The sequence below is a fragment of the Centroberyx gerrardi genome, chromosome 7 (assembly GCF_048128805.1).
Source record: "Centroberyx gerrardi isolate f3 chromosome 7, fCenGer3.hap1.cur.20231027, whole genome shotgun sequence".
Lineage (NCBI taxonomy): Eukaryota > Metazoa > Chordata > Actinopteri > Beryciformes > Berycidae > Centroberyx > Centroberyx gerrardi.
Window position 1 is genome coordinate 20,532,355 of NC_136003.1, and position 14,147 is coordinate 20,546,501.

General features: G+C 43.1%; 1 protein-coding gene across 1 annotated transcript in view; it reads right to left on the reverse strand.

The window, feature by feature from the left end:
- Positions 1-2,041: 2,041 nt before the first annotated feature.
- Positions 2,042-14,147, reverse strand: part of tbcd (tubulin folding cofactor D) — a 30,401-nt gene continuing 18,295 nt past the window's right edge. The window contains exons 17-39 of the mRNA XM_078284487.1: positions 13,791-13,876; positions 12,653-12,733; positions 12,468-12,541; positions 12,198-12,315; positions 11,603-11,663; positions 11,487-11,509; positions 11,321-11,352; positions 11,123-11,185; positions 10,924-11,000; positions 10,441-10,522; positions 10,199-10,317; positions 9,964-10,055; positions 9,431-9,571; positions 8,446-8,529; positions 7,631-7,789; positions 7,276-7,414; positions 4,542-4,663; positions 3,750-3,827; positions 3,546-3,632; positions 3,362-3,449; positions 2,843-2,952; positions 2,644-2,728; positions 2,042-2,277 (exon numbers count right to left, since the gene is read on the reverse strand). Coding sequence (XP_078140613.1) covers positions 2,263-2,277; positions 2,644-2,728; positions 2,843-2,952; positions 3,362-3,449; positions 3,546-3,632; positions 3,750-3,827; positions 4,542-4,663; positions 7,276-7,414; positions 7,631-7,789; positions 8,446-8,529; positions 9,431-9,571; positions 9,964-10,055; positions 10,199-10,317; positions 10,441-10,522; positions 10,924-11,000; positions 11,123-11,185; positions 11,321-11,352; positions 11,487-11,509; positions 11,603-11,663; positions 12,198-12,315; positions 12,468-12,541; positions 12,653-12,733; positions 13,791-13,876 — 2,016 coding nt within the window. The 3' untranslated portion in view covers positions 2,042-2,262. The remainder of the gene's footprint in view (positions 2,278-2,643; positions 2,729-2,842; positions 2,953-3,361; positions 3,450-3,545; positions 3,633-3,749; positions 3,828-4,541; positions 4,664-7,275; positions 7,415-7,630; positions 7,790-8,445; positions 8,530-9,430; positions 9,572-9,963; positions 10,056-10,198; positions 10,318-10,440; positions 10,523-10,923; positions 11,001-11,122; positions 11,186-11,320; positions 11,353-11,486; positions 11,510-11,602; positions 11,664-12,197; positions 12,316-12,467; positions 12,542-12,652; positions 12,734-13,790; positions 13,877-14,147) is intronic.

A 14,147-nucleotide genomic window follows, 5' to 3' on the forward strand; every position in this document is an offset into this window, starting at 1 on the left:
CTATTCATGCAGCAAACACATTACCAGACTACCTGACCTGATGCAGGCATACGGAGTGTCTTTGAGGGAACTATCGAAATGCCCACAACCATTTTGTTTTCCATTCATGTTCTGTAATGAACAGGTTTGACTTCATCAAAACACTATTACTCTGTCCACTCCATAATGGTTAAGTCGGGCAAATTGCTATGGGTACCACTTAATCCCATAATAACCAGAACAGTGGAAAGTGCAAGGTCTTTCCTAATATCACACCAAACTGAGTCAATGAGGGAGAAGCCCCCTCCCCGCTCCACTCCTCTAAAAGGCCACCATTGTATGTGAGGCATTGCCATGGCTACTGCCGGCGAACTGTAAGCCTTTTAGAATTATTAGCATTCCTCTCTACCCTGAGCACTGTAGCAAAGCTGCTCGCTTTACCATCAATCCGCCTTGAGGGAAACACACCATTTCTTTCATTAACAACAACAGGAATTTCCATCTAGCTGGGAATTAATTAAAGTCGAATTATAGGCTGCAGCAGTATTGAACAACCCGGACAAACTGAACAGCAGCCGTGGAGGATGAAGTGAATGTGGCCTGGTGAATGAGTGTGGTAGGAGGCAAGTGAACCCACTTCACTTCCCTGAAGGGTGGACAGAGGCGCTAGCTCCGCAGTTACTGGGCAAGATAGGAGCATGACCAGCGAATTGACAAGGAACAATGTGATCATTGACGTATCCATTCATCCTGGTTACAATGAATCCTTGAATTTAAGGGCTTCACCCAACATCGTAACCTCCATAATGGTCACACTAACTTCAATGCCTCATCAGTCAACTTAATACCAAAGCTATTTGGTGATGCAAGAACATGTGCAACGGATGCAATAAAGATACTGTGAACAGCTGATCCAGAGGGTAGCTGGCTGCTGTGGTGGTTTTCATATTGAAGGTCCCAAGGGCGGTGTCCCCCTTCCTGACCCTGCTCTCCCAATTACATTGTCACGTTAAGGTAAGATTAAACTTTATTGATCCCCACGGGGAAATTAGGCAGTCAAGTTTAGGATCCCTGTAGGATTGTGCGACAACGTGGTGCAGAGGTGCCATATGATACTGATGAATTTTAGAATGGCTGATTAGATATTTGAAATGGTTTTGCGATAAAAATCTGTAATGGCGTCATGATAAAAGGACTTCATAGAATCTTAACTGGGAAAAATAAGAAACTGTGACGATAATGGCCAGATGCTATCAATGTCCTGGCAGCACATGCAGTTACAAGAGCTGATAAAATATACAAAAGCCAAACCCGCATGATAAAAATACGTTCTTTTCTACGTGTGTGCATTTAAGTCCCAAGTGTGGGACATCTACACTGGAAAGTCCCCCAAATATACCTCAGTTTCCATGGGAAAAGCAAAACGTTGTTGGATTAATCGCATTATAGAAAAATGTAATGCAATATATCAACGACGAATATGACTTAGCCTGAGGGGTTTCTGCAATGTATGGTTAACAACCCAACCCCACCTAGGTCTAAAATCATGCAACAATTGCATCTTTGTTAGCGTCAGACAGGGAGCTGGCTGAGACAATGTGGCCCCTATCAGGCTCTAATGAGAAAGCCTGGACCGACGGTGACACAACAGCCCCTGTTCTGCAGGCTACCAGGGAGGCTCCGCTATCAGCCCTGGGACTCCTCCAGCCTCTGGCACCTCCACTGATGCAGAAAAAGTAGGTCTGCATGGGACCCAAGGGGAAGCAGGGCCCCAGTGACATTCCATAGGTGTGCCAAAACAGCTAAATGGCAACTGTTTCCCTGGAGTGTATGCAGACTATAGTTTCAGTTTCACCTATCTGTGTTGTTCCAGGTGCTGGTTACATCCAGCTACAGGGGTAAACAGCTCTACCGATACCACTTCCACTGTTTCATAAGACTGTGACCCGAATGGGACACTTGAGAAAAATGTCTGGCACAGGACAATGCAATGAAATAATTTTTTACAGTTGTCTAAAAGATGAAGTGTTCAGAAGTTGCAATAATAAAACGGGAAATAACATGTTTTTGTCCATTTATTGTCATGAAAAATGATTTAATTGCGATTTGATTCAACATTTCAGTGTTCTATGTGTTGTAGTCAGACAGATGGACAGACCAACTGATACAGGACAGCTTCAGAAGAGGTGCGCTCACAGTCCATTCCTGTGTCTCTCAGGATGTCATCCTGCTGGATCATCTGCTGCTGGATTTTACAGCCCCAGTTGATCAGGAACCGCATGCTTACTGGACAGGGCTCTATTGATTAAACAGAACGATTGAGGTTAACTGAATGTGACAAGATTAAAGTAACATACAACATTTGCTATTTATATTTGTATACATAAATCCAATCAAGCTCTTCCTCTTGAAATAGCTTAGAGACCATATCGCTCGAAGAAACCTGTTCTCTGCAAAGCCCTCATTAAGCACTAATTCTCTGGAAAAGTGAATCAGGACTCAGGATTTGGCAAAGGGAGGCAACTGCCTGCGTCCAATAAGAAATAAGAGACATCACAAACCTGTGTACTTGAATGCACCACAACTAGCTTAGGGCCTCATATAACCTCAATACACTCATGTCATTTATAGCTCACGAATAAAGCATTTTGGTTAAACAATTACCTTGGCAACCACCTGAGGCCTGGGAACTCCCAACCAATCACAAAGCTGATTCCTGTGGGTCCGTACCGTGGCAATGTCACTCTCCCTGGAGCGAAAACCCAGCATGACAATGTGAGGGGGACATCTTACATACGTCCAAAAAACATTTAATAATAGACAGATAATAATAGACAAAGCAAACACCAATGTGACCACTGACCAATTAGTATCACTTAGCAGGGTCATGACATCATCCAACACCTCCGGATCAATGACGTCATCGTAGGTCAGCAGCATCTCGTACATCTGGCTGGCTGTGGTCTTCCTGATCTGCAGATGACGGGAAGGACGAGTAGATAAAAGTTAAAGAGTTGTCTGATTCACAGGAAGGGCCTCCAGAGCCTTTTCCCCGAAATGTTCTCCACAGTAACAGGCAGCCAATCAGGAGGCAGTTTGAGACAGAACTACTGTTTTGTTGTGATTTGATTGGCTCACGGTCAGAGAGTGGTACAGTGGAGTGGTACAGTGGAAGTTTGAAAGCAGGCAAAGACCAAAAACTGTTCAAATGTTATCGTCTCAAAAAGTTATTGGCCAGTGTGGCAGGTGAGCCTTGATTGATCTGTCAAAGACAAATTTTACCTGAATTTTCCTCAAAAATGTCAATGTGACAGTTTGACAGTGGAATTGTTGAGGGAGGGAGGACGGACGAGTGTTTCTTGTCTTAAGATGTCAGACTTACCACGGGGAAGGAATGGCAGAGCAGCATCAGCAGCTGGGACAGAACTTTCTTCCTCACCTCGCCCTGAAACTGGATCAGCCCACAGAACCTGGGGAACAGCAAAGAGCAGGGACAACATGTGTGTCCCTTTGTGCCTCCATCCTGTATGTTAATGTGTGTGTTTGTCAATGGCAGTGAGACTCACACAGCTATACAGGACCGCAGCTTCGAAATATCCTTGGACTTCCTGATCTCTTTGCAAAGAGCCAACAGGTCCACGCAGAACTGGTGACTTCGAGTACAAAGACAGAAAAAAATTAAGCTCTATGAGATATTTTCCTGTTTTTTTTTGTGTTTTTTTTGGTAGAAACAAAGCCAGCGCAGCATAACCATATTCTGTTACACTCACTTCTCTTGTGTGGTGAAGATTTCAAAGCAGCTGTTGGCGAGCAACTGATCCAGCATCTTGAGGAAAGGAACAGACACCCTAAAGAGAAGAGGAGGAAAACATTGCAATGCCACTTAAGTCATAGAGAGGATGTCTTCTGTTATGAATACAGTATGTACAGCGTGTTTCTGCTGGCTTGTCAGTGCGTTTGGAAAGTCAGCGCAAGCATATTTGACTCTCCCCTCCAAATACTGACAGCAAAAGAGAAAGAATAAATCATATAATAATAATAATAACCTTTGTTTGTATAGCACTTGTCAAACACAGTTACACTGCTTCACAAAACACTCAATAAAACAAAAAGATAGCATCGACAGTAAAACTAAAGAGTATATAACTAAAGAGTAGAGCAAGATGTAAGCAAAGCAAGAAACAAAAGCAGAGCAAAACATTAAACTAACACGTAAAAGGGAGGTAAAGAACAGTTAAAAAAAGATCATTACACAAAAGCAAGTCCATAAATGAGTTTTAAGAAGTGATTTAAAAGATGATAGTGACTATCCAGCCTAGGATCCTCAAACAGGTCACTCCAAAGTCTAGGAGCCCCGATGGAAAAGGAGTTAATACATCTGACAAGGCCAGGAAAGATACCAGTTTTTCAAAGCTACTGTTAACAATCATAAATTACAAATTCTTAATACTTTGCTGTAAGCATTCTGTGGTGGAAAGCAAGTATGCTTGTGTAAACACTGTAAACAGGCCAACATAAAATACAAAATGCGTGTGTGTGTGTGTGTGTGTGTGTGTGTGTACCTGTCATTGCGGAGATGGTCTTTGAAGATGCTCAGCAGTGTGTCTCCAAACTGTCCCAGGGCAGCACTGTTGTGCTGGATCCCTTTCAGATGGCTGAACAGCGACTGGGAAGAAAAATGTACCTGAAGAGGAACAGCAGAGTGCAACAGTTACTGAGGAGCAGCAGCAGCCTGGAGGTTAGAAAAGTGGGCACAGAAACACAGAAACACACATACTGTCTCAGTGTTGGGTATCTGCTGGTATCAATGACAGGCTGCAGATACCAAGACGCTTATCTACCACTATCACTCTCATTACAAAATAAGATAAGAGGATACTATTTACACAGTATAGTACAGTATTTACAGATTACTTTAACTTACTTACTTATAGATTTGCTTTATTTTTCACAATTTCCTGTACAAAAAAATCTGCCATATAGAGAAATATACTCATAACTAGCAAGCAAAATTTCGATTTTGTACTTTGTCAGCAAAAAAAAAATCAAAAAACAGAAAAAAACCTAATGCAATCCTGACGTGCTCACGTTGACTGAATTGATAAAAAATAGCACAGGCCATATAAATGTTGTTTACACTGTTTAACAGTGTTTGACTGTAATAACAAAATTAGATGTTATCTGTGCTTATTACGTAGTACTGAATGAGTCTGAACAGGAGGAGCCTTGGAAAGAAAAACAGTGAAATTTATGAGCTCAGCAGACTGTAACCTTGCATAATGAACGAAACATGTAACTCTCACACTTGGGTACGTTGCAACACATATCTAGACGGCTACCTCTGTGCCTGGCTGATTTTCTCATCGACACTGCCCTACAAAGGCAAACAGAAGTAACTACATTTGTGTGTTTTAAGTGTCAAAGGTTGGGTTTAGAAATTATATCACCAAATTTTGCCCATAAATACTATTAAACAACATACTAAATACTTCAGTACAGGATATAAACAAATCTTTTTTTTCAATCTCGGGACTCACACAGTTACTGCTGTTTGGCTTTGAGGGGCAGTGCAGCCTCTACATTAAAGTTGGCCTCTAAGGCAATTGCAGTGGAAGGCAGGACAGAGGATACAACAACATGCTTTTTCTCTCTGGCCTGTGTGAATATGTGCATGTGGTGTGAGAATGGTCAGTTTGGCCCATGGATGGATACAGGCTTGGCTCACATAATCCTGTACAAACATATCAGTCCTTCCAGGCTCTGAGAATCTATCTGTGGCAGAGAAAGGCTGGGAGAGAAAGAGCAGGACGTAAAAGCAAAAAGAGAGCCAGATCGCCTCCTAGGGAATATGTTTACAGCCTCCGTTGGCAGATGAGTTCAGCTTTAATAACCTCACTGCTCCTATTAAAGGCTTCAACCGTATTTTTCTTTATTATATCCACAAACAGTGACGGTTAAAAATAACCTAACTATCACAAATCATTATGAAATGGGCAGGATCCCTTTAGGAGGATAGGCTTTCACAGGTTGAGTCACACTGGAGGAGGAGAGCGGACCGGGTCAATCCCAGTTCGGGGGCCCCTGGCTGAGCCTTCTGGAGCGATGGGGGTGATGGGAGTGGGGGTCAGGAGTGGGAAGTAGCAGACACGCTTTTTATCTCTCGTTCAGCACCGCAATGCAGAGATGCTTCTGATGGGAACTTTTCGCCTGCCGACACCACGAGGGAACTGTCAGATCAATTTGTTCTGGACGAGTCCGGATCATTGTTTGAAGTTGAGGCTGTTGCCAGCACAATGCCAGCAAGGCCAAAGTGGAGATGAGCCAAAGTAACACAACCTGATATTTGTGTGATCTCAAGAATTCTGTGAAAGTCAGGAGTCTTAGAGAGAGTAAAGGTATTGTGCAGAGGTTTGAGTAGACTACACGAGAAGCTATGGCTCCCCCTGTTGGCCTAAAGTTCCTTCTAAATAATAAGAACCAAGTGTTGTCTTTGTTAACTCAGTACTGACAGCAGAATTTGCCGCTGGGACACCAGAAAACATAAACAACACATGGTCCCCCTGCAAATAACCAGGCCTCATTGCGTGAGGCAGAGAAGTGGAATTCTTGTGTGCCCCAATAAATAAGTGAAATGTGATATGTATTGTTTCCAGCCATTTTTTCCCCCAATTTTAGATGTGCTGCCTCACTCTTTTTTGAGTAGTTGTATTAAATCTGGGCTGAACACTTGCACTAGTTATGGTATCACATTCTTTGTCCATTGGCAATTAATAACAGATTTTTCTGTTTTGGATGTTTTTATAGTTGTAGTTGTAGTGGGAACACAGAACTTCTATTTACTTAGAACGATTTAAATCTTTTTATAGCTACAATTATCTTTATAGTTATCATTCTAGATGTGAATGGGCATTTAGTGTGTCTATTCTGCACTGCAATACAGCACCATTTAGTCTTCTGTTTTTCATAAATTTAATTGCTGTAAAAAGCTGAAATAATATCCTTAGGGGCAATAAAATGCAAAAATAAATTATACTTCAGACTAAAAAACACAAATTAATTACTGCAGCATATGAAATTCAAGGCCTGGTACCCTTTGAGGTGCTCATTCAAGTGCCATTTTTAATTTTTATGAGAACTTTTGTTTATGGCCTTGAAATGCAAGTAAAACTGCTGACACTTGGCATCCACAAATGCTTCAATACTGCTGGTGAAAGTAAAGCGTCATATAATACATATACTGCTTTGATTGGACACTGTCCTACGAGTCACACCCCAGATTCTATGGTGTTGACCTACTGTGGACTCGGTGATCCCTCCCACAGACACAGTGAGGCCCAGCAGGGTGTGGTACTGGTACTGAGGCAGTCTCAGCAGCTGGGTGATATAGGGGAAGGCTTGGGACGGAGCATTCCAGTTCAGACTGGTCGTCGTCTCGCTGAAAGACACAGCGGACAGAGCGGCAAAGTCAGAGGTCAACAAATATTACAAGTTACTGCTCCAGCTGAAGCTTTCTCATTCATGTAAACTGACTTAGAACACCATAAATGGCTGATGCTTCATGACCGTGCCGTGTAAAGCTGCAATTCGTTGCAACTGTTGCAGCTTTTCATGCTGCCAAAGGAGCTGCAGGTTAAGGGCAGGAGTGACTCACTCAGGGAAAATGCTCAGCAGCTCCTGTCGGTGGGGGATGTGAGGCACTGCGGGCTCTGTGCTGTGGAGGAGGCGCAGGAAGACGTTGCCAGCGTGGGCTCTGTAGCGGTCGATCTTCTCTGCTGCCTGCTGGGCCAGGCAGCGCATCATACACTTCACCCTGCACACACAGAGACAGAGAAGGTGTCAGGAGGAACCATAAAGACGCTAGGTGCTATTATCCTATTTCACATAATCAGAATTCCCTACAGGGGTGTAACTTCGCTAAACCTTGAAGTATGGCAAAGTCCCTGCATCTAATACCATTTACCACCAAAACTTAGCAACTTAGCTGCTTATACTTACTAAATGTCTGGTGAAAAGTGGAGAAATGACTAACGACTAACAAGATATTATTATTTGGTCGATGATAAATTATTAGATGCAGGACACCAAACTATCAGCTCAGAGGTACAATTGGCCATGAATTCTCCCCTGACGGGATGTTTTTGTTTTTAAGATATCGCTTCCAAATAGATTTCTGACTACTTTTCTTGATCCTGGTCCTCCATTATAATGATAAGAACCACATGATCAAATTTGGATTGACTTAGGCTAAGGTGCCCACACTTTCACATATCCAATTGAGGCCAAAGATTCCTTAAGGCAATGAACAGAGTACAAGTCAGAGACTGATTGTTTGACAATAGTAGTTTTATGGTCAACCGCTTGTGCAGTGATACTCACAGCTGAGAGTTTCTGTAGCTGTATGACACGGTTTATAAAGAGCCAGGAATTTTCAGAATTAGTGTCAGATTGATTTAGATTCCTACTCACAGGTCTGGGGACAGGAGCTCTGGAGCGCTGCTGACCACCACCATAGTCACATCCACCAGACTGGTCATCGCTGCCTCTCTCACCCTGGGCATGCAGACAGAGAGAGAGATTGTTCAGCAGATAATGTGTGGGTGTGAGTTTGAATCTACTGCACACCATTTGATCCAGGTTACCCCCCCCCCACCTCTATTTCTCAATGCTATATCTCTGTAATTCTGAAATACCATAAAAATAATGTTTCACAATATACATGATAAATGACACACACACACACCCAAGAATGCACACACGCAGAGACACGTGTGCACGCTCCCATCTTGAGATTGTCTTTCAATGTCATTGGAACTGGGAGTTTAATAGTCAAATCAGCTTCATGGCTGCGGGGCACAATTTGTTTGTTTGAAATGTTAATCAGGGCATTTGTTCCAAAGTTACACCCTGGAATAGGTGCAACAGTTGAGCAACACTCGCGAGTGGAAGCAGGTGGAAACAGGTGCACAGAGGACCGGTGGAACACTGGATTATCCGCTTATTGGCAAACATGTTGAGCGAACACAAATAGAGGGCACCTAGGGGAAAATAAGTGAAATGTGTCCCTATGTGGGTTCAAGTAAGGAAGAAAAGAGAGGTACAAGAAGGAAAAAAAAAAGAAAAGAGAACAGACAACAGGCTAGAGAGAGAGAGAGAGAAGAAGGAAGACAGTGAGAGAAGCAGCCCATCCCACACTGTGGGGACAGGTGACAAGCCAGGTGGCATTCCTGGGAGCAGGTAAGCATGGCCCGGGGCTACCAGTGAGACAGGCGTGACATGTCTTCATGTCCCGAGGTGGAGGGACAGAGAATCAACAGAGGCAGGGGAACATTCCTGGTCCCCGAGGCAAGTTAACAGAGAGCGCGGAGAGAGTGCGCATTTTGTGAGCTGTGTGTATGTGTCTGCGTGTGTTTTTGGTGTTTGTGTTTGTGTGTTGTTGTGGGAATTAACTCACCAGGACCCTACATCCCCTCTGCTGTCTGTGGTATAGTCATTCATGCTGTCGAGCAGGGCGCCGTACACCTCTGCCGCGTTCTCCGAGCACAGAACTGAGTCTGGGGAGCCGTGGGCACACACACCTGCCTTCACACACACTCTGATGAGGGGGAAAGAGAGAAATATGTTCACATTGCCGAAAACAGATTGAAAGGCCCGCGAGAGGAGATATCAGACGGACTCAGAAAAGTAAAAATGGAGAAATAGTGGAGGTAAGCTAAGGACAGACATGTCATTCAGGTCCTGCAGGTATAGGCAGTCAGTTGTTTATTTTAGCCTTACAGCCTACGCATTAACTACATGGTTAAGCTAGAAGACAGGCAAGACAACTGGGCAGAGGCATGGGAACTGAAGGGGGAAGCAAGAGGGTGGGGAGGTACATACAAGACACATGCCAGAAGAGAACAATAAGAGAACAAAATAAAATATGAGCAGAGAAAAAAAACAACTTGGAGATGGAAGATGAAAAGTCTGTGAAAATGTGAAACTCACTGAGCCAAGGCCCTGACTGCATCTCTCCTGGCTTCTGCAAAACTCACGTCCTTCTGGCTGACAATGCGTGCCTGCTGGAGGCCCTGTAGGATCTAACACAGACAAACACACACACACACACACACACACACACACACACACACACACACACCACCTTATACCTACATACTGAGGCATGTGTGAGACGTGTGTGCTCGAATGGCTGGAAAAAATACACATACTACTGTAAACACACCTGCTGCAGTTTGCTATGGATCATAAACCTTGGCAGACAGCCCAGGGCAAGGGCAGATCCACAACGAGTCAGCATCTCTGGACTCTTCAGCCCTGCAATGTACTGGGATACCAGGACGTCTGCACGTGTGCACGCAAACACACACACACACACACACAAACAAACACACACCACGCACAGGTTGTTTTCAAACTCAATTAACAGTGTAAATAGTGCAGTGAGGAAATTATATTCCAGCTCACCCTGCATTTGAGAGTCGGCCTGGCCTGGCTGCGTCTGGTAGTACTCCTCACACAAGGCAGCCAAGGCCGAAACTGCCGCATCCTACAGAGACAGGAGGACCATTGTCAAAAACACAAACAACAGTGATCTGGACCACCAAGCAGTAAAAGACAAAGGCAATAGTTAGTCCGAACGAAGGCCAGTATTTTATGAACAAACTGTTGCGGTTTTCAGTTCTGATCGACCGAGTCACGTTTGAAGCTGTTGCAAAATACCCGATAAATGCATACCGTGACCGCATAACTGTTCATTTAAATATTAAAGAGCAATGACTCAAGAACTGTATTTCTTGGAGGAAGAATAATATTTAAAGTCCCCATGAAATGAACTCCCATTACTGTTACTTCCTGGAAAACATTGAATCTTTAATGGTGACCTCTTGCTGCACCGGTAGGCGTAAAATAAAAAATCCAACCAATAAAACCAGCTTAAATTAACGTTACCTTGATGCCATCCCTCACTCCACTAGACATGAGATGAAGAGTCTTTAGAGAGTCATCAATTAGCCACTGCCAGCCAGCTGAAACACAGAGTTACAATGTTAGATTCCCTTCTGCCGGGCCGGCACTGACACAACACCTCAGACACCTAATTAAATAAAACCTAGTTCAGACATTTAATTGTTTAAAAGAATAAACTTACTGATAATGGGGTCGTCCTTGAAAGGCATTTTGGACACGGACATCTTTTCTATGAGAGTACACACTGTGGAACAGATAAAAACGAATCTTATCTGCTGTGTGGTGACATGGTTGGACAGAAATTCGTTTTTGGCAACAAATAACTAAAACTCATTGATTGCTTTATGGAAGTATTTCTCTTGTTTGATTTTGGACTTACTTGCTGGCCTCATCAGCTCACCACCAAAACCCCTGTACAAAAAAACAAACACAGCAGAACTATTATACAAAGCCCAAACAGTTTCTATTACAGATTCTTCTCCATCAGGAAATATAACCACATAAGGTATTCCAGAAAAAGAGGTAAATTGATTCCTTCTGCCTACCTGTACTGCTTTCTGTCAAGGAGCTGGAAGTATGTCAACAAACAAAGTTAGAGACAGAGGACAGATTTACAGCAGTTTATATAACTTGAAGCAACATCTTTTGTTAGCTCACTAACCGTCTGGTGAATATTTTTTAACGCGTCCACACATTCTGAAGAGATGAAGTCCAACACGGGCCTACAGGCAACAAACACAGGGAGACAACACATGAGACTACAGTGGTAATTCATAGGTTGGAGTAGGTAGGCTGAACTATTCACTTCATAAGATAAGATAAGATAAGATAAGATAGAACTTTATTAATCCCCTTGGGAAAATTCAGGTGTAAGAAGAAGTGCCATTATGAAAAGTCTCCACTTCTTTTTTACAATTATTTTATAATTAATTTCATTATTTAGCTTAGTTTTTCTTCTATTATATTTCCGCTTTCGTAGTTAATATATGGAAGAATGTAACAAAGATAGGAGAAAGAGGGGATGACCACAGCGTCATCAATATATGGATCGTGCCTTTGTCTGCTGAGCCACAAAGACACTTCCCAAGTCTCCACTTCTGTTTCTAGTTGTGAGGTGAACTTTCCCACCATGCCAAGCGTTTAAACCTGCAGCGTGTGTTACCACTCTTCAGGTAAGGAAATGTTGGAAAAATACGTAAGGACTTGGCTTCCCTCGGCCAGCTCGGTAGTTACTTGACTGGATACTGAAACACTACCTGTCGGTCTGAGTGCCCAGTTTGTACAGAGCGTGTGTGACCTCTGCACATGCCAGGATGGCTCCATGGCGACCGTGGAGGTCAATACCCATCGCCATAGGCAACAGCTGGGGCAAAACTGAAACAGACAAGGAAAACAGAGCCTGAAATACCTACTCATGTCCAATAATTACAGGCTTTAGTCAATTGCCGAAATGTATTCCTTACAAGCAAGTGACTTTCTTTAGATGCTCTCCATTGCTTGGGAACAGGTAAGGTGACATTGCTTACCTGTTGTTGCCATATAATCAGGCGCTTGAGGCGTCAGGTTGTGGAGTGCTTTGGTGGCAAGCTCTCGGATCACCCTTCAAACAACATAAAGACAAGGTCGCTTACGTTAAATTAAGTACCTCTGCTACACCTACTCCTTCATATTTGGCGTAATTTATAAGGAATAGGGCGATATAAGTTCTTACCCATCCCAGTGGTTGATCTTCATGGCGACCAAATGGTCTATCATGGCGTTGGTGTACTCTGGGAAACTAGCTATGTAGACACTGTGAGAATGGAAAAAGAAATCTTTAGCTACACAGCTGCTGAGATCCAAAGAATACTGGAGCCACAAAATGACTGGAATTTCAGGCAAACCCTCATCAGATAAGATTCCTCATCTCGATTGTATTTTCCCTGTTCTGTATAATTCTCTAGTCAGTCATACCCTGGGGCTAGCATCTTTCTCCATTTTTAGAGGTAGAATATTTGCTCTGGCGGCGGTGACACATTTCTGCCAACAGTGACAATTCTTGAAAGGGTGGAGCATCACTATGTTGATTTACTGACATTTCAAAGTACACAGTTCATCTGTTAGATATGTGTAATGCTCAGAGAAAGATATCACAGTCCTTGAGTACAAAGAACGACTGTAACACACATACTACATAAATACATACTACATTTTGGGAAAGCACTACTCGACATGTGTCTGGGTATGTTGCTTCTGACATTGTTGCTGTCATAACTACCTACTAATCATACTCTGGTAAGGCATTTCATTTCTTAAATCCTACAATTTGCATCTTTTAGTTGCAAATGCCTTAAAGCTGCACTAGGCAGTTGCCACTCCCTGCAATTTTGATGACTTCAAAACCCAGAAGTCATGTAATCATGACGTCAGTAAACTGTGCACTACTGGGACCTAGATTTCTTTTTTTAAATGGCTGGTGGGAGCGGAAGTGGTGAGAAAATCTTTTGGCAGTAGGTTCAGCCTTTGTTGGTGAGTCCAGCTTTCTCTTGACGCAGTGCTCGCTCACTGCTGTTTGGTTATGTAATTTGGAATTCGCTCTAAAGTTTCGATTTGTCACTTCCTGTGCGCAGAGAAGATTTGCCGCCAGTGACCATATTGGACACCAAAACTGATTTTAGGCAAACAGAGCAAATCTACAGGGTCTCACAGGATGGGACGCTCTTCTGTGTTGCAGCCGCACTTCATGATTTAGGCTGACAGGTGTATTTTTACATAAAAACTTTTCCAACTGCAGTGTGGTTTAATTGAGTATTGTGTGACCAAAAAAGAGGGCTGTGAAGGAGAAGCCAATGTGTGCAATTGTCTCTTACCTAATGGTCAGATAGCAGTTGTTGAGATTCCCAACAGCAAAGTAGTCTGCTGCAGTTACGATGTCGATCCCATGAGGAAATGTGCCCTGTGAGACACAAGGTATTAAACCAAACAGACAACAAATAGCTGAGAAGTGAGAGTGTCAGAGTGGCTTATATTGCTCGACTTCAAACAGATGATGGTGACATGGGAAATGATTGATTTGATGCCAGGATTAAGTAATGATCTTCAGATTTTAAGAGTGAAAGCGTTACTGCTCTGAAAACTGTTGGCAAATGAAGTGTGTTTGCCAGTGCCCTGTAGCCAAGCGCAGGTATCGGTTGATTGTCCCTATTTGGAGGCCATTAATTTATTTC